The sequence below is a fragment of the Oncorhynchus tshawytscha genome, linkage group LG05 (genome assembly GCF_018296145.1).
Source record: "Oncorhynchus tshawytscha isolate Ot180627B linkage group LG05, Otsh_v2.0, whole genome shotgun sequence".
In the NCBI taxonomy this organism is placed as follows: domain Eukaryota; kingdom Metazoa; phylum Chordata; class Actinopteri; order Salmoniformes; family Salmonidae; genus Oncorhynchus; species Oncorhynchus tshawytscha.
The window spans coordinates 22,704,551-22,728,534 of record NC_056433.1 but is presented as its reverse complement, the minus strand read 5'-3'; the positions used below and the strand labels follow the sequence as shown (position 1 = coordinate 22,728,534).

The window sequence follows — 23,984 nt, the reverse complement described above, 5'->3', positions numbered from 1 at the left end:
ATAAGTTGGGTGAATTTTGGCCCATTCCTCCTGACAGAGCTGGTGTAACTGAGTCAGGTTTGTAGACCTTGCTCACACACGTATTTCCAGTTCTGCCCACAAATTTTCTATGGGATTGAGGTCAGGGCTTTGTGATGGCATATCCAATACCTTGACTTTGTTGTCCTTAAGCCATTTTGCCACAACTTTGGAAGTATGTTGGGGTCATTGTCCATTTGGAAGACCCATTTGCGACCAAGCTTTAACTTCCTGACTGATGTCTTGAGATGTTGCTTCAATATATCCACAATAATTTTCTTTCCTCGTGATGCCATCTATTTTGTGAAGTGCACCAGTCCCTCCTGCAGCAAAGCCCCCCCACATCATGATGCTGCCACCCCTGTGCTTCACGGTTGGGATGGTGTTCTTCAGCTTCCAAGCCTCCCCCTTTTTCCTCCAAACATAACGATGATCATTATGGCCAAACAGTTCTATTTTTGTTTCATCAGACCAGAGGACATTTCTCCAAAAAGTCTTTGTCCCCAAGTGCAACTGTAGTATGGCTTTTTATGGCGGTTTTGGACCAGTGGCTTCTTCCTTGCTGAGCAGCCTTTCAGGTTAAGTTGATATAGGACTCATTTTACTGTGGATCTAGATACTTTTGTACCCGTTTCCTCCAGCATCTTCACAAGGTCCTCTGCTGTTGGTCTGGGATTGATTTGCACTTTTTGCACCAAAGTACCTTCATCTCTAGGAGACAAGCGTCTCCTTCCTGAGCGGTATGACGGCTGCGTGGTCCCATGGTGTTTATACTTGCGTACTATTGTTTGTACAGATGAACGTGGAACCTTCAGACGTTTGGAAATTGCTCCCAAGAATGAATCAGACTCTACAATTTTTTCTGAGGTCTTGGCTGATTTCTTTTGATTTTCCCATGTTGTCAAGCAAAGAGGCACTGAGTTTGAAAGTATGCCTTGAAATACATCCACAGGTACACCTCCAATTGACATAAATTATGTCAATTAGCCTATAAGAAGCTTCTAAAGCCATGACATAATTTTCTGGAATTTTCCAAGCTGTTTAAAGACACAGTCAACTTAGTGTATGTAAACTTCTGACCCACTGGAATTGTGATACAGTGAATTATAAGTGAAATAATATGTCTGTAAACAATTGTTGGAAAAATGACTTGTTTCATGCACAAAGTAGATGTCCTAACCGACTAGCTAAAACTATAGTTTGTTAACAAGAAATTTGTGGAGTGGCTGACAAACAAGTTTTAATGACTCCAACCTAAGTGTATGTCAACTTCCGACTTCAACTGTATATTGTTTTATTGTTTTTCAACTAGGTTTATTTTGGGTGTATTAAAAACCCCTGTTGTGTATTCCTGTGCCTGTCTCCAAAATCCTTCATACCAGCGTGACATTACCCCTGTACCTCTTAGAAGAATGCATTGTCTTTCCCTGTCCTGCGATTCTCATTTTATTAGATTGAATGAGTGTCATTATTTCACGAGAATGCTGTGTCTGTTTCTAATGGCAGCCTGCTGTTTGAGGATGAAGGTTACCCCTCTTTTCAATTGACACACTCACCAGTGCTTGATTTAATTTGGAGTGGCAGCTATATGAAGCTCCCTGCAGTTTATAGCTGTGAATTTGGAATTTATTATGAAATCTCTGAACGATGCATGCAATAGCTACAGTAACCATATCTTCTACCACACCATCATCAATAATCACTGAACAACAATATTTAACTGGCAATAGCACAAAGATGAAGCAATATATTGGCAAAAATACCAAAAAACAAAGATTTAGCTTTTGCTGTCTTGGGAGTTTTCGGTTGACAAGAGTGTAGGTTCCTCACAGATTGTAGGTGTTTAAGTTAATCATCTATTCACCACAAAATGGGATACATTTAGAATCATCAGGCATGGAAATGTCTTGTTTACTTCATGGTTGATATTTTTCACTACACCACCTGATACTTCCTGGACTGAGTGAGGCACCCTGGTGTATGCTGACATTTACTTGGGAGAGCTAAAGGACACCACTCTAGGGACTGTATTCTGAGCTGGTCCTGCTCTTGATATTGATTGACCCAAATATGTTGTGAGTCACTCGACATGGTGCTTCTTCTCCCCAACTGGCACCAGCGGTGGCAACACGAGAAATCAATTTACACCATGGCTGTAATGCACCAGGACGCTATGCACAACAGAGGCGAGAAGTACCCTGATGCTCCATGTAATGCAGTAAGCTCACAGCTTCAGCGTATCCATACACACTAACTCCTGATAATGCAGTAAAGCTGCGAAGAGAAATGCTTATTTTCTGTGTTAGAGTAGTTTACCTTTCAGAAAAGAATAGAGGATGTACTGTTTGTATACTTCACCATTCAAATGCAGCACATCATTTCATGTTTTCTGTCACTTTTACCTTCATTTCAGCATATGGTTTACTTGCTTTGCCTATTATACCGTTTTTGATGGCATCTGTGTGGTTGCGACTAAGGATGTGTTGTTTTTAGTGCTATCAAACACCAGTCTCCAAAGTGCTAAATTGACTGGCAGGGGGTAATAATGCATTCCATCTCTCACAGACCATCTGGGGTTTGACTGTGAAGGTCAATTACAGGAGAGCGCTACAGAAGTGACAGTGCGGCATTACAACCAGCTTGTCATGTCAAAAAATGTCTGTTTTTCTGTTCATGTGATCTGCACTCCAGCCTCAGATAGCCTATTGCCCTATCTCTGTATGTGTCCTCACTTCAACAAGGGGTATGTCTGACTTATCCTTTGCCTGATAGGATATTGTGCTGCTAGTGCTACCCTACTTACAGTATATGAAGCTCTCTGGATGAAGAGTGTCTAGCTTTTTAGTCTAGTTGTTTTTTTAATCTTAATTATGGTGAATATCATGACTTTGTATACAAGTACATGGCCCTAAAACAAAACGGCACATTATTTCACTGATTTGAATACTCAAAAATCCATTAATCAAGTACATCCAAACAAAAGGATGTAGGCACTGTATTTGGCCACAAACGGCTGTTGGATATTTGTGTCATTTTATGATGTGTGGTTGACTGGCTGGGTGCATCATTAAAACAATAAATACATACAGTGTAACTGAGAACATTGATTTTCCATCTAGTTTGAGTCAAATGAGAGTGATCCCTGATTACTGATTATTTATATGCACACACCTTTCAAGAATCAAAAAACTATGTGGAACCTTCTTTTACAATTCCCCAAATAACATGGCACTGGGTATGGGTTGGTCCCTATCAGAAGACAATATCACACCTGCAGAGGAAAAAAGAACAGGTTGCAGCTTGACTCTTGCCCAGTCTGATACTTGTCAAAGCCAGTGTAAATGACATCCCAGATCAACCAGAAATTGGATACCTTACTTCCTGAGCTCACCATTCTCAAATGGAAAAGTCCAATCATGTTGGAGTCATGAACTCAGCTGGTCTGATGTGATTTCTAACAAAAGAAGCCAGCAAGAGATGATATTAACATAGTGTATTAGTGAGTCAACCAGTATTGTTTTGATAAAGGGATAAAGGAAATATTTGTATTGAGTTTGAAGCGGTTATTTATCACCAGAACTCAGTAGGCCTTGATGAATCAAAGACTTGTTTTCCTGGAACATATCTCATCAACATTCTGTCTGCTCTCTCTCTCTCTCTCTCTCTCTCACTCTCTCTCTCTACCCCTCTCAAATCGTAAGTGTACTCTTAACTTTTTTTACACAGCTAATAGGAAAAGAGTTGGGAGGAATGGATGACAGGCAGATCAATATTTCATGAGGGATACGTATGTGGTCAAGACTCAGGCAGACACACAGGAACCAAGCTGCTACAGTACTTTGTTTTTAATAATCTGTTAACTCAGGAGACTGCCAGAAGAATCTCAACAGAACAACTGCATTGATAAAAGGCCACTCAATCCATATGTAATTCAGTTTAAACATCGGCACTCTGTCTTGACTTACAGTCCTAAAACATTCTAGTCTTTTGCCCATCCATTAAAGATGGGTTTTGCACTGTCATACTCTGCGAGACAAGACAGCAACATTCTCAATTGGTCCATTATTGTTTACTTGACAACAAAATGTTCAAGACTGTAAAAACCTCAATAGTAACCTCAGACTCAAGCAGTGCATTTGTGAAATCATGTTGCACTGTAATTCTTTCTGGTGTTAAATATAGTGTACCTGCATGCACATTTCTTAACCATTAACCATGAAAATATATATTCTATGTTTAGGCCTATTTAAAACATTTAGTGTCTATTAATTGTGTGTGCACTAATATTCTTTCTCAGTCCTGCTTATCTTGTTGGTAAACACAATTTCACTGGATTGTATCAAATGAGAAGCAACAAGGGCAGGTGTTAAGCCAGAAGGACTCTCTGTTTCCAGGGAAGGTTGTTCTCACTGTCCCACTGAGAGTATATAGTAAGCAATCAGGAAGCAACAGCAGGTAGACCACAGGCTAGGGTCCCCACACCTATGGGAATCTCACTGCCAATCAGCCTCGCTTACAGCCTCCCACGGCCTGATTAAGCAGGACCAGCCCAGCATTACCATTCATGAAGTTGTGGGACCTGCTAAAAAGCCTCACACGTGTAGAGTGAAGGAGGGATGAAAGTGGGCACTTTGTCACAAGTGAAAGGAAGCTTCACATGGCTCTCTCATCAGGCAGCAGCACTGTATGTACACTCCCACAGTGGATCCAAAGCCTGCCTTACAGCTACGTTCTCATTAGGTATGTTTTGATGGTCACCCCCAGGACACCCTTATCAGTATGCCTGGAAGACACAGTCAGAGTGGGGTAGAATAATGATTTTCTTATTAACTCTGTACCGTGCTCCCAGTGACATCCATCGCATATCTCTGAACCTAGACGGTGTTAATGCTTGATCTCAGGCACAATGTTGAAACCTGTAACATTTAACTGTGACCAGGGGTTGCTGGAAAGCACCAGGAGGAAGCTGGGACAGTCCTCATTACATGATTTTCTCACCAGATAATAGACAGAGGCCTCGCAGTACCAGAGGAGTACAGGATACAGCAGCTGTGAAAACAGGTGGACATATTGTAGAATGAGTCAAATATGCAACGAATGTCCTTTAATATCCCAGACAAAGGCAACAATTGTTTACAGAGCTTTCGAAAGCAAAAAGGAGAGAAAAGGGTCATCTTGCTTACAAGGTATTACGAAGTTAGCGGTCTGACATATATACAGATTGACACACATAGCTTGTCTAACCATGCAGGACCAACACAGACAACAAGATGAGAATGATGTATGGCCTCAGAGGAATACATCCTCAAAATGCACTGACTTGACAGCTTTAATATTTTTTTCTAACAGCTCCTAAACAGCACCTAACGGTCGGCATGCAATCACACTGCCTTCTACTCACTGCTTTAAAAACACAACATACTCTCAGCCTCATTGCAAAATGTGTAGAATAGCATGAGCTTAGCTATGAAACTGCACATTTATCTTTCTGCCCCATGTCAATATGTGTAGAATTGCTAGAAATTTGCTTTACAACCTCATAATTTTCTCTCAGCCTAACAAATGAAATCGCATTGGATATTTTCATTCACTGCTTGTGACTGTAATTGTAGTGTAATTGTGTGCTAATACGATGGGTGTTTTCATTTGGTAGCATCTGATTTGTCTTGAAACCCACTTGTGGTTCTGCTGACATGTAGCTGTTGTGGATGCTCCACTGAGCCCTCTGTTGCCCTGAGCTCCATGTGGTCTGATCCTACTGTACCTGGGCTGTGCCACTGCTAAGGCACCCCAGGCATCAGGGTGTATAGAATACACCCCAGAGGGCCAGCATATATAACCCTAGGGGCCAACATCTGTACTGTAGTTTACCTGCCACAATATACTGTATATTCTCAGGCCAGCTGATGGTCACTTAGCACCAGTCCCGGAGAGCTCTGAGGCATGGCAGATGTTATCGTCCCAGTGGAGGGAGATAGGGTAGTTATGGGTCAGCTAGCAGCCACAGCTGAGAAATCTGACCAGAGAGGGAATCCTTCTGGAAAAACCAATGGGAAACCGTGTGAGTATATTCAGGCTTCCAATACAACTCTACAGGGGAACATTCATAACAGTGGTTGTTTTGCAGACTCAAAGGCAGTAGTGAAAATTCCTCTTAGGACTCGGCAAGCAGAACTGAGATGATTCAGTTTCTTTCTGTAAGTGTTGGCAAAATGCTGCATCATACAGATGTTGGATTTTAATTTGATCACCCTGTTGCATCTCCTGCAATGCAGAAAATGTAAAAATGGTAGTGTATTTAATGTTTAAAAAGGCCTCTGAAGTTTGAAATTTCCCCTTTTGCATTTTTTACTTGATTTTCCCTCACAAAATTTTTTATCAACCCCTACGAATATGTCTATGAATTATCATCCACATAATAATTCACATTTTCTGTTGCGGCAGGATTATTTTCCTGCTGTAGCTAACTGGCTCAAATGAAGATCCTACATATTTAACATCATAGTGGTGGTGCGTAGCCTGCCCCTGTGCCTGCGGACATGGCTTGATGAGTCTAATGAAGCCATACAAGGGAGGAATGCAAAGGGAAAATGGGATTTTCACTTGAGCACTCAGAATAGGTTGACTTGATCATTTAGGCACTAAACACAGCTCTCAAGTTACACTCTGACTTGCAAATGCATCACATGCATTCGTGCATCAAATGTGGTTATTTTATGTGGCATGTTTTCCTGTGGTTATTGTAAGAATGTGAAATCTTCTGCACGTGTAGAGTTTAATGCATGTGTATTTGATTCTGTGAAGTTATTTGTACATTACATTTTAACATAAATTAAATATAAAGCGTTCATTTCAGACAATCATTTATTTACCACAGGTTGCTTACCAACAGTTATACTCACTAGTAGAGTGATTCCAGGCTTTCTGAATCATGCTTGGCTTTTTCTGTTACATCTTCGGCCACAAGATGGCATCATTTATTGCACGATGAAACATGCACATTTGAGCTGATATGCAAACCCTACCCAGTGCCGAAATGATCAGTTATACTGTGATTCTGAATCAATATAATTTGGAAAATGTTCTTCAAAAGTAGAATGAATCTAACAATCTTTACTTGAATCATCTTTAGGAACTTCCGATTGAAACACTTTGATGGAGTTGTATTTTAGGTGTATCTAATGAACCCAACTGTAACAAGGTGAACTGTAACAAGATGCAACAATATCCAGCAAGCATAAAATGGTATCAAAAAAAGGTCTGCATCTCTTTAGTCATTGTATAAGTGTCACTAATAAGCTAAATAAATACTTTACTGTGTTATAACTGTGGCATTCCCATATATCCTTATTGTTTGTGTGAGGTCTAGAAATACCATATAACAGACTTGCCATTAATTATACAAGGGAGTGTTGCTAAAGTTATAGTCCGCTACAGTGATGACATACATACAGGACCATATTACCAAGTTATTACATTGTTATCACACTTCTTCATCATCATCATGAATCAGCGCAGTATTGAATAATTTACTCACCATCTATTTCTGCGTTTAAACTTTGTATTCAAGACAAGAATGCATAGTGGAATATTTTGTCAACTTCACAATAGCCTACAGTACACGTTGAGATGAAAAAAGTAAGTGCAAACTCTGTGCAATCTTTATCTCAAGCACACCCCTAAAGAGTGAATATGGGCGACTGATACAAAAAAGAGCTCTGGGTAGTGGGCACGTCATGATTAGGCAGGCTACCATACCACGAACTTCGTCTCGCATGCTTTCTCATCGAACAGCTACAGTTTCTGCCAACGCCTCTTGAAATGATCGACGCTTCCCTCATCCATTTCCATTGCTCACAGCGCATCCTCTACCAATAACCGCGGTCGGAGGCGCAGCCTCTCGTTGTGGGAGGTTCATTGCATGGTCCTCTGCTCTGAATGGGAGTGGAGAGGGATGCAGGACGATTCGTAAACTCCACAGGACCCGTGGAATATTTTGAATTAGCCCCTATTTGCGAACTGTGGTTGTATTCGTAGTGATTCAACCACAGCCCGGTGAATGAAAGACTGAGAGATTGAAGCTTGACGCACCGTATCACTTTGGTGTAAATTTGACTCTTGATCGTTGGAAGATGCTGTGCTGGGCTCCAGACTGTTGAGGCGCGTGTCGTTTAGGTGACACAGACACTTAACTTTACGGACTGTGTATCATTTATCTGCTATGTAATTGGGAGCAAGTGGATGTACACGGGATCCATACAATTCCGATCAGGTGGATGTATTCAACTGTCACGCATGATTTACGCGAATTTATAGAGATTGAGAAAATAACCCTGAATTAAATCTCAGCAGTAATTCGTGCACGGTATGCATGTGTGCCTTGTTGATCGGACGGAGCTGGGTAGACAATCATGGACTGTCATCAGACGAAGAATATGCCAATGCATTGTAGGTTCCACAGTCGTAACGATTGGAATTGACATAGCCAGTCTGTACGAGCGCCGGGGAAGTATGGAGAGACAGGTCTAGATTCACTCATTCGGATTCACCCGTTGAGAGCGAACTTTGGAAACTAAAGTGTTCTCCATGGAAACTTTTATGCAGGATTCCGACACACTCAAAGATGACAGCGTGAGCAAACCGTTGTAAACACCACTATAGAATTGCATGAATACAGAAAATATAGGTAGGCCTATATAAGTAAGTCTTATGGGGGTGGGTGGGGGGGGTCCCTTATGGAAATAAGACTACACTAAGAATAATAACAATAAAAAAACAAAAATAAACGTTTTAGCGGGCCTCCCATATGGGAAAATGACCTCTGTCGCAAGTGATGACATGTTCTTCAAGAAGTACGAGCCAGAGGCCCTTGAGAATGAAAGAACAGTATTTTTGGATGAGTTCTCTGGGATATGTTGATGTAAACGTAGGCAACCACATTCTAGGTAAGGAAAAATGTTACTTTGCAACGGATGGCTTCCAATGACTCTTATCCTCACAAAAATGCATGATTTTTGTTAATTAAGTGTCCCAAAAGCTATTAGGATAATTTAGGATGCGGTATTTACATCGTGTTTATCAACTGTTCATCCTGATGAGAGGGAATCAATCAATGCTGGAAGTTTCAAAAACAGAAAGTAGTCTACCACAGGTGTTCATTACAAAAAGGTAGGACACATGTTTTCCCAGATACATGACTTAATTGAATAAACATTTGGTTTTTCTTCAATGGGATTGGTGATTGAATGGAATTGGTGATGAGTGATCTATATGAATTTATTTTTACTTTTGTGGATGGGTGGGAAATTGTCTGAAGGAGATTACTTTGGTGTTGAGCAATTGATTCTAATCAGAAAGATGAATATGGATTGGTTTCAAAACATGCAGCAAACACTGTCAGTGATGCATCTCTTGTCTCTGCATGTATATTGTCCAGCTGTAGTGTGATTATCAGGCACTCTGTTCTATCCTGTGCACACAGTGACTCAGACCAGCAGCATGCTTACCTGTGGATAAGAGTGATCCCCGTGGGTTGAGTGTGGACCCCCACGTTCTCCCTGCTCCTTCTCCTGCCTTGGTTCCCATCACCTTCAGCCCTACTGTCCACATGCAGGCCAAGAAGAGGTACCTGCTCGTGTCTCTAGGGGCCTGTCTTCTTCTGGTTGCCTACTTGTGGGGACTGCAGATTGGGGAGTTCCATCACCAAAGCCACCACCAGCAACTGTACAGAGTCGCCCTGAGCCCTGGCCTGCCCAGACAGCGTTGGCCTGAGTGGATCCACCCGCTCAACACCTACCTGGAGGACGGAGAGCAGGAGGAGGACAGCCCTCTCCTCCACCACCAGCACACCTCTCCCCGGGAGAGACGGGAGGTCCGTAACAACATCTACAAGAGCAGGAGGTGCCGCATGGACACATGCTTCGACTTCAGCCGCTGCCAGAGGGGGTTCAAGGTGTACGTCTACCCCCTGCTGAAGGGGGAGACGGTGTCTGAGAGCTACCAGAAGATCCTGACAGCTGTCGAGGATTCCCGGTTCCACACCACAGACGTCAACGAGGCCTGTCTGTTTGTGCTGGGCATTGACACTCTGGACCGGGACCAGCTGTCAAGCCAGTACATTCACAATGTCAAGGCTAGAATACAGAGCCTCCCTACATGGAACGACGGAAGGAATCACCTCATATTCAACCTTTACTCTGGCACCTGGCCAGCTTACACAGAGGAACTGGGCTTTGATATTGGCCAGGCCATTTTAGCCAAAGCCAGCATTGATATGGATAACTTTAGGCCCCACTTTGATGTGTCCATTCCTTTGTTTTCAAAAGACCATTCTCAAAAAGGAGGGGACAAGGGTTATTTGACACTCAACAATGTCCCTCCATCAAGGAAATATTTACTGGTTTTCAAAGGGAAGAGATATCTGACGGGTATTGGTTCAGAAACCAGGAATGCTTTGTATCACATTCACAATGGGGAAGATATCATTCTTTTGACCACCTGCAAGCATGGGAAGGACTGGGAAAAGCATAAGGACGCAAGATGCGACAGGGACAATGAAGAATACTCAAAGTAAGTTCCCCTCTTATGTCCTTTTGCTGGTTCAGGGTCTGTCGGGGCTAATTACTAAAAGTGAGTGACATATTTCACAATGGTATGTTTTTCACTCTACAGCACAGGATGTACAGACAGTCTGACACAACATATCAATGGGTTAATCCCTATTTCAGTAAGACACTCTTAGCACTGTGACTATCATCATATTACAGTTGTTCATCCATGTTAGTTGGATTATCCTGGCAACATTTGCATCCAGTTTTACTTTCGTATTTGCTACAGTATCGATCTACCAATATTTTGGAACAACGGGGAAAAAGCGGGTTCGGTGGTACAGGTTAGGTTGGCTGTGATCTTTGCCTGATTTTTATAGATGCTTTAGAATACCTATGAGAGTACTGCTAGTCTGCTATATAGCCGAACATGTTCTTTAGCCCTGCAGCCTGAATAAAAGCACAGTGACTAAACACTTGAGAGATCTGAGTGCAAAAATCCCTCACCACAGGGCAGCTCCGTAACAGCTGACAATTAAATGTTTTTTTCAGCAGTTGAGCAAAAAAGTTATAGACTTTCATTGGATTGCAAATGTACTGGCCTTGCTTGAATCAGAGCATAAATAAGTTGTTACTCTTTTTAAAGCACATGCCTCAGTAAAGTTACTGAAGCATTTGCACCCAAACAAAATGTACATAATCCAGTAATCCCATACGGAACCATGTGACAGTTTAAATTTGCCTCATTTAACCTGGAACCACATGGGAAGCATTGACTTCCATTGTATCAGACTCTCCTGATTTGTTTTGTATGGCTGGGTTTTCCCCCACTTCCCATTGTTGCAGGACGGGCATGTTTGTGCAGTGAAGACCATGTCATCACTGGTAATGCTCAGTCTTACATACGTTTTTAACTTGCATTCCAGCCCTCACTGTTATTTCAGTGCCTGGCTCGCCCTCATTGGTTATTAGTATGAATGAATGTCACACAGATGTTTTTAGAATGGTTAGATAGTTGGAGTGTGGAACACATCCTGTGAGGGCTTTTAGGGGGTTTTGTTACAGTTCTGGGTCTGTGGCAAAACACATCACACATTTTGTTTGATCAGACCAATAACATCAACATCTTACAAATGTCTTCAAGCTCACAGAGAGAAAGATTTAACAGCACTGTTTGAAGAAAAACCGATGTGGCTTATAGGAGAATTCCAAAAGATTTGATTACCAAAGATATCAAATGACTCTCTCTGACAGTGACAAGAAAGTAAACAATATTGTGTACATTGATTCAGATGCAGCGTGGGCAAAACAAGGCCCACACCTGAAGATACTCTGTGTGAATAAAATGGAAGGGGATTTCAAAGCCTCAGTCAGAACAGTCAATAATTGGCCTTCAATTGAATTAAACCGGGGCTGAGGGATAGAGGAAGATCACACCCCATGCTGGACAGCATGGATTGAAGTCAGATGATTTAACTGTACCACGATAACGTCCCCCAGAACCCAGCACAACAGAACCATGTGTCTCACAGTCACATAACTGACGATGACACAATGTCCCTATTTAACATGGTAGACTGTTATTTCATGACCAAAATGGTGTAGAAGCAGTCATCAAAGCCTTTGTGTCTCAGAAGACAGTCAGATTTCTTTGTCTGGTCCTTGTTATTTTCCACCTGAGGAGAGTGAGATCCTGCTGATGAGATGTATTGACAGGCTGTAAATTACAGTTTCTCACTGTTGGGTGCTTTCTGCAGATCTATCACCAGCCATGAAAGGACAAATAATTTGATAGTGCTTTAATTGCAGACTACATTTAACCTGTTGTTTCCCAGCCTCGCTGGCAGACAAAGGAGACATGATATTTAATTACTGAAGCACTATAGACCTATAGACCATTTTCTTTTTTACATCACTGGTTATGACCAGTCATGCCTTGCTTCTTTATTAATGCATCGGATCATTAGTCTTTTAAGCTGCAAAGACTTATGGGTTTATAAGATATCTGGGTGACTTTCTGTCAATAAGGTCTAGACTGGGGTACACATATGATCTGAGACATGTTGTATAGGTGCTTCCTCAATCCTGCACATCCACGTACAAATTAGACAAACGGATCAAACACATTGAAGGTAGTTAGAAGATTAAGTGATTGACAATCACCTTCTACCTCAGCTGATAATGTCAGCTGGAAAAAAAGGCTGGGAATTGATTAATACTTGCTCGACGAAAACCAATGAGAGCATGCAAGACCTGGATTGTTCTGTGCTGTAGAATTGGTAAATGCATTTGAATTTTCTTTCAAGTGGATGTGTTACCATCTTGACTAACATGAATTGAAAGGGTTCATTTGTGAGGTTGTGTAACGGTTTTCGTCGTCTGAAGAAGAGTAGTCGGACCAAAGCGCAGCGTGGTAAGTGTTCATGTTTGCTTATGGAACTGAACACTAATACAAATTAACAAGAGAATAAATGAAACCGAAACAGTCCTGAAAGGTTCAAACACTAAACAGAAAATAACTACCCACAAAAACCATGTGGGAAAAAGCTACTTTAGTATGGTTCCCAATCAGAGACAACGATAGACAGCTGTCCCTGATTGAGAACCATACCCGGCCAAAAAGAAAGAAATGCAAAACATAGAAAAAAGAACATAGAATGCCCACCCAAATCACACCCTGACCAAACCAAAATAGAGACATAAAAAGCTCTCTACGGTCAGGGCGTGACAGGTTGTATCTTTGACGTTGATAATGTAGAGTGGCAGTTGTGCACTGGTGCAGTTAATTCCAACCAGACAACGCAGGTACGGTTTTGGACATGCTTTTGTTTGTATCTAGAAACCCTGCAAACATTCAAACAATGCAGTGGCATCTGCTGACACAGAGACATAGATTTGGTGGGTGAACAATGTCATATGTTTGCTCTAGAAGATTTTCATTTTCTTCTGCCATATTAAGTGTTGTTGCCTTGTTGCACTTGCAATCCTAGTTGCCTGACTCGTATCTGATACCTCGCCTGGACTCCAAATAAGTAATAGAGGAATGGGACTTGACTCAATCACAAGTTCTTGTTTTTTCTCCCTCTTTCCCATCTGGACTTGTGCATCATAGAAACCTAGCGCCGGGCATCAAATGAAATGTGCCAAAGGTGTGGGTCACTCACGATTGATACCATCCATCTTCACGGGGGTGGGGTGGGGGTGTGGGAGCAAAAAAGCCATAAAGCACTGGCTAGTGGCAATATTGGTTGTGATATGAATAAATGTTTTCCTGAGATATCTTGACACGCTTGAAAGAAAGGAGTTCTGGTATTTGACTTATTTTTCTTGTATGGCTGTGGATTGGATAATTGCTTTTATTTTTGACTTAATGATATAAATCATTTCTGTTGTGATTGGCAAATGACATTGGCAAGTTTCTACAACTAGAGATGGCAACACTAACCCGTAATACCATGTGTGTGTAATTAAATGCAAACTAATAACATGTTAGGTCATTCCTATTCCTACTTATGGCAGTCTGAAGCACTATCCACTTGACACTTGTCAAGCCATGACGTTGATAAAATGCACTAACAATAGTGTAATTTCAGAGCCATTTTCTAGATGTTTACAAAAGCAAACAAGCTATGTACTTTGATCCTAAACTACTCAAGGCACACAAATTGTATGCTTTCATGTCTAAAGTAGATCTAAATTAAGAGGCAAAGCATCATACTCACTGTAGTTAAGCTAATTTGATTACATTTGCGTACCTCTGAGAGCTGTTGACCTGCATGTGTGTGTGTGCACGAGCTTGCTCGGTGTTTGTGAGTCACAGATTCACCCCGGCTATTCTAGCTTATCTAAAGGCTCAGAGGTGAGATCTATATAGAATCACCACCCTCACTAAAACAACCCTTTGTGTCAATGGCGGTTATAAGTTATTCTTATGCATCCCTTCATGGGTATTGTGATTTGTAAGTCGAATGGGGGGGTAGAAATGGGGGAAGGTATCATGGGGGGATATGATGTGATGGGATATGAGGCAAACATTACTATGATTGGGGATTTATATATAAATGGGTGGCAAACACAGGAGAAGTTTCTAAGCTAAATAAAAGCCCTGGAGAGAGGCAACCATCAGGTACCATAGTTACAATCTGATGCCACGTTCAAAACAACTGGGAACTCGGAAATTTCTGACTTCAGTCTGTTCAAGACAACTGGGAACTCTGAGGGGGACTAGCTCTGACTGGCAAAAATCATTTTGAACGGTCATCCAACTCGGAATTTTAACTCAAGAACTCAGGCATCTTTCTAGAGCTCCGACCTGAAGATCACTGACGTCATGATTTGACCTTTAGTCTTGAGAGCACCATAGTCAGTAGTGTGAACCATCCTTAACCTTGTTTTGTTATAACATCTTTAGTCTGATAGACGCTTATGTGACAACCAGAATGCATTGTATGATGTCAACAAACATGGCCCCACACATAGCTGGCAAATAGCTTAGCATTAGCTCATCATAATCCGTACAACCTTCAAAAAAGTATTTTACACACATCATGTGTCCATTACAATCTATGCAAGAATCTGAATGCATGATTTGTCACCAGAACTTTAAAACTTGAATAAAACATAGCTCAACTTGAATGAGCTCGGGTGCATCCTGTATCCATTCATCATCCTTGAGATCTTTCTAAAACTTGATTTGGAGTATATTCAATTGATTGGACATGATTTGGAAAGGCACGTACCTGTCTATATAAGGTCCCACAGTTGACAGTGCATGTCAGAGCAAAAACCAAGCCATGAAGTCAAAGGAATTGTCCAAGACAGGATTGTGTCGAGGCATAGATCTGGGGAAGAGTACCAACAAACATCTGCAGCATTGAAGGTCCCCAAGAGCACAGTGGCCACCATCATTCTTAAATGGAAGAAGTTTGGAAGCACCAAGACTCTTTCTCGAGCTAGCTGCCCGGCCAAACTGAGCAATCGGGGGAGAAGGGCCTTGGTCAGGGCGTTGACCAAGAACCCGATGGTCACTCTGACAGAGCTCCAGAAGTCCTCTGTGGAGATGGGAGAACCTTCCAGAAGGACAACCATCTCTGCAGCACTCCACCAATCAGGCCTTTATGGTGGAGTGGCCAGACAGAAGCCACTCCTCAGTAAAAGGCACATAACAACACTTGGAGTTTGCCAAAAGACACCTAAAGGACTCTCAGACCATGAGAAACGAGATTCTCTGGCCTGATGAAAACAAGATTGAACTCTTTGGCATGAATGCCAAGCGTCACATCTGGAGGAAACCTGGCACCATTCCTAAGGTGAAGCATGGTGATGGCAGCATCATGCTATGGGAATGTTTTTCAGTGGCAGTGACTGGGAGACTAGTCAGGATTGAGGGAAAGATGGATGGAGCAAAGTACAGAGATCCTTGATGAAAACCTGCACCAGAGCGCTCATGACTGGGTCGAAGGTTCACTTTCCACCAGGACAACGACCCTAAGCACATAGCCAAGACCACGCAGGAGTGACTTCAGGACAAGTCTTTGAATGTCCTTGAGAGGCCCAGCCAGAGCCCAGACTTTATCCTGATCGAACATATCTGGAGAGACCTAAAAATAGCTATGCAGCTATGCTCCCCGTCCAACCTGACAGAGCTTGAGAGGATCTGCAGAGAAGAATGGGAGAAACTCTCCAAATTTAGGCGTGCCAAGCTTGTAGTGTCATACCCAAGAAGACTCGAAGCTGTAATCACTGCCAAAGGTGCTTCAACAAAGTACTGAGTAAAGGGTCTGAATACTTATGTTAATGTGAGAGATGAGTTTGTTATTTTTAATACATTTTCAAAAAATGTTGAACTCTTTTTGCTTTGTCATTATGGGTTATTTTGTTTAGATTGATGAGGGGGGGAAACAATTTAATCCATTTTAGAATAAGACTGTAACGCAATAAAATGTGGAAAAAGCCAAGGGGTCCTAATATTTTCTGAATGCTACAGTAGAAACAACAACACAATATGCAGAAAACAAGGCACTTACTTTGATAGGAACGCAAACATGTTCAGAGTTATTATTTGTAAGGAAAACAACAATGAAGGCAATGCGGGTGCCAGCCAGAAAATATGCCAGGGGGGAAAAGTTTATGCAAGGCCTGTCCTGACTAGAGTTGCGCAAATGTCTGCATACTTGATCTGGGGAAACACTGGCGAAGTGCTTGGGTTAACTAGTCCAACGCTCTATCCACCTGCCTCATGAGGAGCCTGCCTGTTACACGAATGCAGTAAGAAGCCAAGGTAAGCTGCCAGCTAGCATTAAACTTATCTTATAAAAAACAATCAATCAATCATAATCACTACACATGATTGATGATATTATTAGTTTATCTAGCGTGTCCTGCGTTGCATATAATCGATGCATTACGCTTTCGCGAAAAAGGACCTCCGTTGCTCCAACGTGTACCTAACCATAAACATCAATGCCTTTCTTAAAATCAATACACAGATGTATATATTTTTAAATCTGCATATTTAGCTAAAAGAAAGGTTAGCAGGCAATATTAACCAGGTGAAATTGTGTCACTTCTCTTGCGTTCATTGCACGCAGAGTCAGGGTATATGCAACAGTTAGGGCCGCCTGGCTCGTTGTGAACTAATTTGCCAGAATTTTACGTAATTATGACATAACATTGAAGGTTGTGCAATGTAACAGCAATATTTAGACTTAGGGATGCCATCCGCTAGATAAATACGGAACGGTTCCGTATTTCACTGAAAGAATAAAGGTTTTGTTTTCGAAATGATAGTTTCCGGATTCGACCATATTAATGACCTAAGGCTCGTATTTCTGTGTGTTATTATGTTGGAATTAAGTCTATGATTTGATAGAGGCTCGTAAGCATTAATTCAAACAGCACTTTCGTGCGTTTTGCCAGCAGCTCTTCGCAATGCTTTAAGCATTGCGCTGTTTATGAATTCAAGCCTATCAACTCCCGAGATTAGGCTGGTGTAACCGATTTGAAATGGCTAGCTGGTTAGCGGGTGCGCGCTAATAGCGTTTCAAACGTCACTCACTCTGAGACTTGGAGTAGTTGTTCCCCTTGCTCTGCATAGGTAACGATGCTTCGAGGGTGGCTGTTGTCGATGTGTTCCTGGTTTGAGCCCGGGTAGCGGCGAGAAGAGGGATGGAAGCTATACTGTTACACTGGCAATACTAAAGTGCCTATAAGAACATCCAATAGTCAAAGATATATGAAATACAAATCGTATAGAGAGAAATCGTCCTATAATTCCTATAATAACTACAACCTAAAACTTCTTACCTGGGAATATTGAAGACTCATGTTAAAAGGAACCACCAGCTTTCATATGTTCTGAGCAAGGAACTTAAACGTTAGCTTTCTTACATGGCACATATTGCACTTTTACTTTCTTCTCCAACACTTTGATTTTGCATTATTTAAACCAAATTGAACATGTTTCATTATTTATTTGAGGCTAAATAGATTTTTGTATTATATTAAGTTAAAATAAGTGTTCATTCAGTATTGTTGTAATTATCATTATCACAAATAAATAAATAAAAACGGACGATAAATCAGTATCGGCTTTTTTTGGTCCTCCAATAATTGGTATTGGTATCGGCGTTGAAAAATGATAATCGGTCGACCTCTAATCTTTACATTTACTCAAGTATGACATTTGGGCTCCTTTTCCACAACTGCCTAATGGTACGGGGGGGGGCTGTAACGGGTGGGATATTGGAGGACAATTGGAAATCTTCTTTGTCAGTTGCAGCTATAGTGTGCTTAGCAGTGCATATATCGTTGTACAGCATTTTGGATTCTTGATCATTGTGGTACTTTTTAATAGTAAGTTTACAAGCACATATTATGGTAAGTATAATTGAAATTTTTATCTCATTGTGGTGAAATTAGTATAGCTAGTTATAATTGGAATGGTTAAGCGGATCCTAAAAAAGACGCTTATTCTTTACCTGGCTAAAAGAGAAAGAATATATATATATTTACTGTTTACAGGAAACTCACTCTACAACTACAGAGGAAGTTGTATGGAAAAAAAGACTTGGAGGTAGAAATGTATTTCTGTCATGGGCAAAAACATTCTAAAGAGGTAATGATATTCATTAACAACCGTTTTGATCCGAATGTGCAAACAGTCTAAACTGATCTGCAAGGAAGGTGGATCCTTTTAAATATGCCATTGGAATATAAACAGTTTTTGCTCATATGGTCCAAATAATGATGATCCACACTTCTTTGAAAATATTTCTAACAATTTATCGAGCTCACAAGCAACATACGATCCTATAAGTGTGTTGGGAGATTATAACAGAGTTTTAAGTACTTCAATGTACCGTAAAGGAAATCACACTACAAACTATCAAACTATTGCTCTTAAAGAGATCACAACTATCATGGACACTTTAGAACTAGTGGATATATGGAGGTTTAAATATCTTTACTTTGTGAAATGTACATGGAGGAGCCTTAATCAAGCTAATTGTCTTGACTACTTTCTTGTGTCCTCCTCGTTGGCACCAAAAGTTAAATTATTGATAGGAGACAGAATTGTGGATGGTGGACACAGGTGGACTCCAATCAATTTGTAGAAACATCTCAAGGATGATCAAATCAAATGTATTTATATAGCCCTTCGTACATCAGCTGATATCTCAAAGTGCTGTACAGAAACCCAGCCTAAAACCCCAAACAGCAAGCAATGCAGGTGTAGAAGCACGGTGGCTAGGAAAAACTCCCTAGAAATGCCAAAACCTAGGAAGAAACCTAGAGAGGAACCAGGCTATGAGGGTTAGCCAGTCCTCTTCTGGCTGTGCCGGGTGGAGATTATAACAGAACATGGCCAAGATGTTCAAATGTTCATAAATGACCAGCATGGTCAAATCATAATAATCAGAGCAGTTGTCGAGGGTGCAGCAAGTCAGCACCTCATGATCAATGTAAACAGGATGTACCTGAGCTTAATTTCGAGACTCATAGCAAGGGGTCTGAATACTTATGCAAATAAGCTATTTAAAAAAATTTAAAAATAAATTAGCAAAAATGTGTAAACCTGTTTTCACTTTGTCATTATGGGGTATTGTGTGTAGATTGATGAGGAAAGAAATGTATTTAATCCATTTTAGAATAAGGCTGTAATATGGAAGAAGTCAAGGTGTCTGACTTTTGAAGATGGTGCCGAAGAACATGGCTGATGTTTTACATTCTCCCAACCAATTGTGCTATTCAGTTAGTTTTTTTGCGTTTTGTGAAACTTATTTTTTAACTTATTGTGTACATAATGTTGGTGCTACCATCTCTTATGACCGGGAAGTACCTCTGGACATCAGAACTGCGATTACTCATCACGAATGGAAGAAACATTTTCCTTTAACGAGTCTGACGAGAAGGATATCCTGCTTTCACTGGAACAGGCCCAGATCCACACCTATTGCTTGAAGAAAATACGCAGGAAAAGGGGCCGAGATCAGGCAGTTTGATTTGATTTGAATACTTTCCAAAGGCACTGTGTATGGGGCATACAAATCAAGTCAAAGTTTATTTGTCACGTGAACCGAATACAATAGGTGCAAATGTGAAATGCTTACTTACAGGCTCTAACCAATAGTGCAATAAAGATATTAGGTGAACAATAGGTAGGTGAAGAAATAAACACAACAGTAAAAAGACAGTGAAAAGACAGTAGCGAAGCTATAAAAGTAGTGAGGCTCCATACAGACACCGGTTAGTCAAGCTGATTGAGGACGTATGTACATGTAGATATGGTTAACATGACTATGCATATATGATGAACAGAGACTAGCGGTAGTGTAAAAGAGGGGTTAGCGGGTGGTGGTGGCGGGACACAATGCAGATAGCCCGGTTAGCCGTTTGACGACCTGTTCAGGAGTCCTATGGCCTGGGGGTAAAAACTGTTGAGAAGCCTTTTTGTCCTAGACTTGGCACTCCGGTACCGCTTGCGATGCGGTAGTAGAGAGAACAGTCTATGACTGAGGTGGTTGGGGTCTTTGACAATTCTTAGGGCCTTCCTCTGACACCGCCTGGTATAGAGGTCCTGGATGGCAGGAAGCTTGGCCTCAGTGATGTACTGGGTGGGATGCAATACCCTCTGTAGTGCCTTTCGGTCAGAGGCCGAGCAATTGCCGTACCAGGCAGTGATGCAACCAGTGAGGATGCTCTCGATGTTGCAGCTGTAGAACCTTTTGAGGATCTCAGGACCCATGCCAAATCTCCCTAGTTTCCTGAGGGGGAATAGGCTTTGTCGTGCCCTCTTCACGACTGTCTTGGTGTATTTGGACCATTCTAGTTTGTTGGCGATGTGGACACCAAGGATATTGAAGCTCTCAACCTGCTCCACTACAGCCCCGTCCATGAGAATGGGGGCATGCTCGTTCCTCCTTTCCCTGTAGTCCTTAGTCTTGGTTACGTTGAGGGATAGGTTGTTATTCTGGCACCACCCGGCCAGGTCTTTGACCTCCTCCCTATAGGCTGGCTCGTCGTTGTCTGTTATCAGGCACTGTTGTGCCGACTGCAAACTTAATGAAGGTGTTGGAGTCGTGCCTGGCCATGCAATCGTGGATGAACAGGGAGTACAGGAGTGGACTGAGCACGCACCACTGGGGAGGCTCCAGTGTTGAGGATCAGCATGGCAGATGTGTTGCTACCTACCCTTACCACCTGGGGGGCGGCCCGTCAGGAAGTCCAGGATCCAGTTGCAGAGGGAGGTGTTTAGTCCCAGGATCCTTTTCTTAGGGATGAGCTTTGAGGGTACTATGGTGTTGAACGCTGAGCTGTAGTTAATTAATAGCATTCTCACATAAGTGTTCCTTTTGTCCAGGTTGGAAAGGGCAGTGTGGAGTGCAATAGAGATTGCATCATCTGTGGATCTGTTTGGGCGGTATGCAAATTGGAGTGGGTCTAGGGTTTCTGGGATAATGGTGTTGATGTGAGCCATTACCAGCCTTTCAAAGCACTTCATGGCTACAGATGTGAGTGCTACGGGTCTGTAGTCATTTAGGCAGGTTGCCTTTGTGTTCTTGGGCACAGGGACTATGGTGGTCTGCTTGAAACATGTTGGTTTTACAGACTCAATCAGGGACATGTTGAAAATGTAACCATCTCAGCTCTGCAGATTTGGCTGCAAAGAGACAGAATCATTAGACCACTTATTTTGGTATTGCCCCCTATGTAGCTTTTTTCTGGTTCAAGTTTCAGGAGTGGCAAAAAAAACATTTACCTAAAACTAAGCCTACAAATGGCATTGCTGGGAGATTGGGAAAGCCATAGTCAGTCAACAATATAATACTCTTATTAAAAATATTAATCTTTAACCTACAATCTGGATACTATTCGATTCAGAATTCTTGTGAAACAGCTCAGTTGAAAAATATATGCTTTTATGGAGAGAGGTGGTATGGGCTGAGAGGAGCTGAGGGGTGCGTTTTTAAAAGCCCATGATTTGTAATAGTTTTAAAACAGATTGAAAACACGTTTATGTAATGTATACCGGATGTGTTTAAGAACAATCTATCCAGATGTGGTCGACACTGAGTATACTAAACGTTAGGAACACCTTCCTAATATTGAGTTGCCCTCAGAACAGCCTCAATTCATTGGGACATGGACTGACTACAACATGACCACAGGGATGCTGGTCCATGTTGAATCCGATGCTTCCCACAGTTGTGTCAAGTTGGCTTTATATCCTTTGGGTGGTGGACCGTTCTTGATACACACTGGAAACTGTTGAGTGTGAAAAATCCAGCAGCATTGCAATTCTTGACACAAACCAGTGTGCCTGGCACCTTCTACCATACCTCATTCAATGGCACTTAAATATTTTGTATTGTCCATTCACCCTCTGAATGGCAAACATACACACTCCATGTCTCAATTGTCTCAAGGCTCATAGCAACAAGGGATCATAGCATTCACCTGGATTCACCTGGTCAGTCTATCATGGAAACAGCAGGTGTCCTTTATTGTTTTGTATACTCAGTGTATAGCAAATACCTATAGTTTTGCTATATAACTACTATGTAAAAAAGTGCCTTGTGTGTAGAATGTACAGTACCAGTCAAAAGTTTGGACACACCTACCCGTTCAAGGGTTTTTCTTTTCTTTTTACTATTTTGTACATTGTAGAATACTATTGAAGACATCAGAACTATGTAATAACACATATGGAATCATGTAGTAAGCAAAAAAGTGTTAAACATATCAAAATATTTTTGAGATTCTTCAAAGTTATTATTATTATTTATTGAACCTTTATTTAACCAGGAAGGGCTCATTGAGGTTTAAAATCTATTTTTCAAGAGTGTCCTATCCAAGATAGGCAGCACCAAGTCATTACAAAAATTACAGACAAACAACATGAAAAACTAGTAATTGTCACGTTCTGACCTTTATTTCCTTTGTTTTGTCATTATTTAGCATGGTCAGGGCGTGAGTTGGGTGGGCAGTCTATGTTTGTTTTTCTATGATTTGGGTATTTCTATTTCTGGCCTGATATGGTTCTCAATCTGAGGCAGGTGTTAGTCATTGTCTCTGATTGGGAACCATATTTAGGTAGCCTGGGATTCACTGTGTGTTTGTGGGTGATTGTTCCTGTCTCTGTGTTTTGCACCAGATAGGGCTGTTTTGGGTTTTCACGTTTCTAGTTTTTGTTAGTTTGTTCATGTGAAGTGATTTATTAAAACATGAATCAAAATAACCACGCTGCGCTTTGGTCCGCCTCTCCTTCAATGGAAGAAATCCCTTACAGTAATCTAGTAAAAACCATGGAATTCACAAGAGTAAAACAAAATCAAAAACATCAAATTAAAAACATTGACAGGTCAGGAAATCAGTCTCAAGATCATTCATTAGGGATTTAAAAATACCAATCGGGACAAGTTCTTCCAGTTTAAAAGTATTTTGTAAGGCGTTCCAAGACGATGGCGCAGAGTACATAAAAGCCCTTTTACCAAATTCAGTTCGGACATTTGGAACAGTTAGCAGGATAAAGTCCAGCAAAGGAAGAGAGTACCAACCACATTTCTGAACAATAAAAATTCCCAAATAAAAAGGTAGTAAACCCAAAATGGCTTTGTAAATAAAAGTATACCAGTGACTGAGCCTACGAGTGACTAGAGAATGCCAGCGAACCCTGGTATACAAAGTACAGTGGTGCGTAAGGGTTTTGCAAAGTAGTCACCCTTTGCCTTGATGACAGCTTTGCACACTCTTGGCATTCTCTCAACCAGCTTCACCTGGAGTGCTTTTCTAACAGTCTTGAAGGAGTTCCCACATATGCTGAGCATGGCTGCTTTTCCTTCACTCAGCTTTCCAACTCATCCCAAACCATCTCAATTGGGTTGAGGTCGGGTGATTGTGGAGGCCAGGTCATTTTAG

At 41.4% G+C, this 23,984-nt stretch overlaps 1 protein-coding gene across 1 annotated transcript in view; it reads left to right on the top strand.

Moving 5' to 3' along the window:
- Positions 1–7,860: 7,860 nt before the first annotated feature.
- LOC112250171 (exostosin-1) overlaps positions 7,861–23,984 on the top strand; it is a 298,882-nt gene continuing 282,758 nt past the window's right edge. The window contains exons 1-2 of the mRNA XM_042321683.1: positions 7,861–9,186; positions 9,500–10,587. Coding sequence (XP_042177617.1) covers positions 9,626–10,587 — 962 coding nt within the window. The 5' untranslated portion in view covers positions 7,861–9,186; positions 9,500–9,625. The remainder of the gene's footprint in view (positions 9,187–9,499; positions 10,588–23,984) is intronic.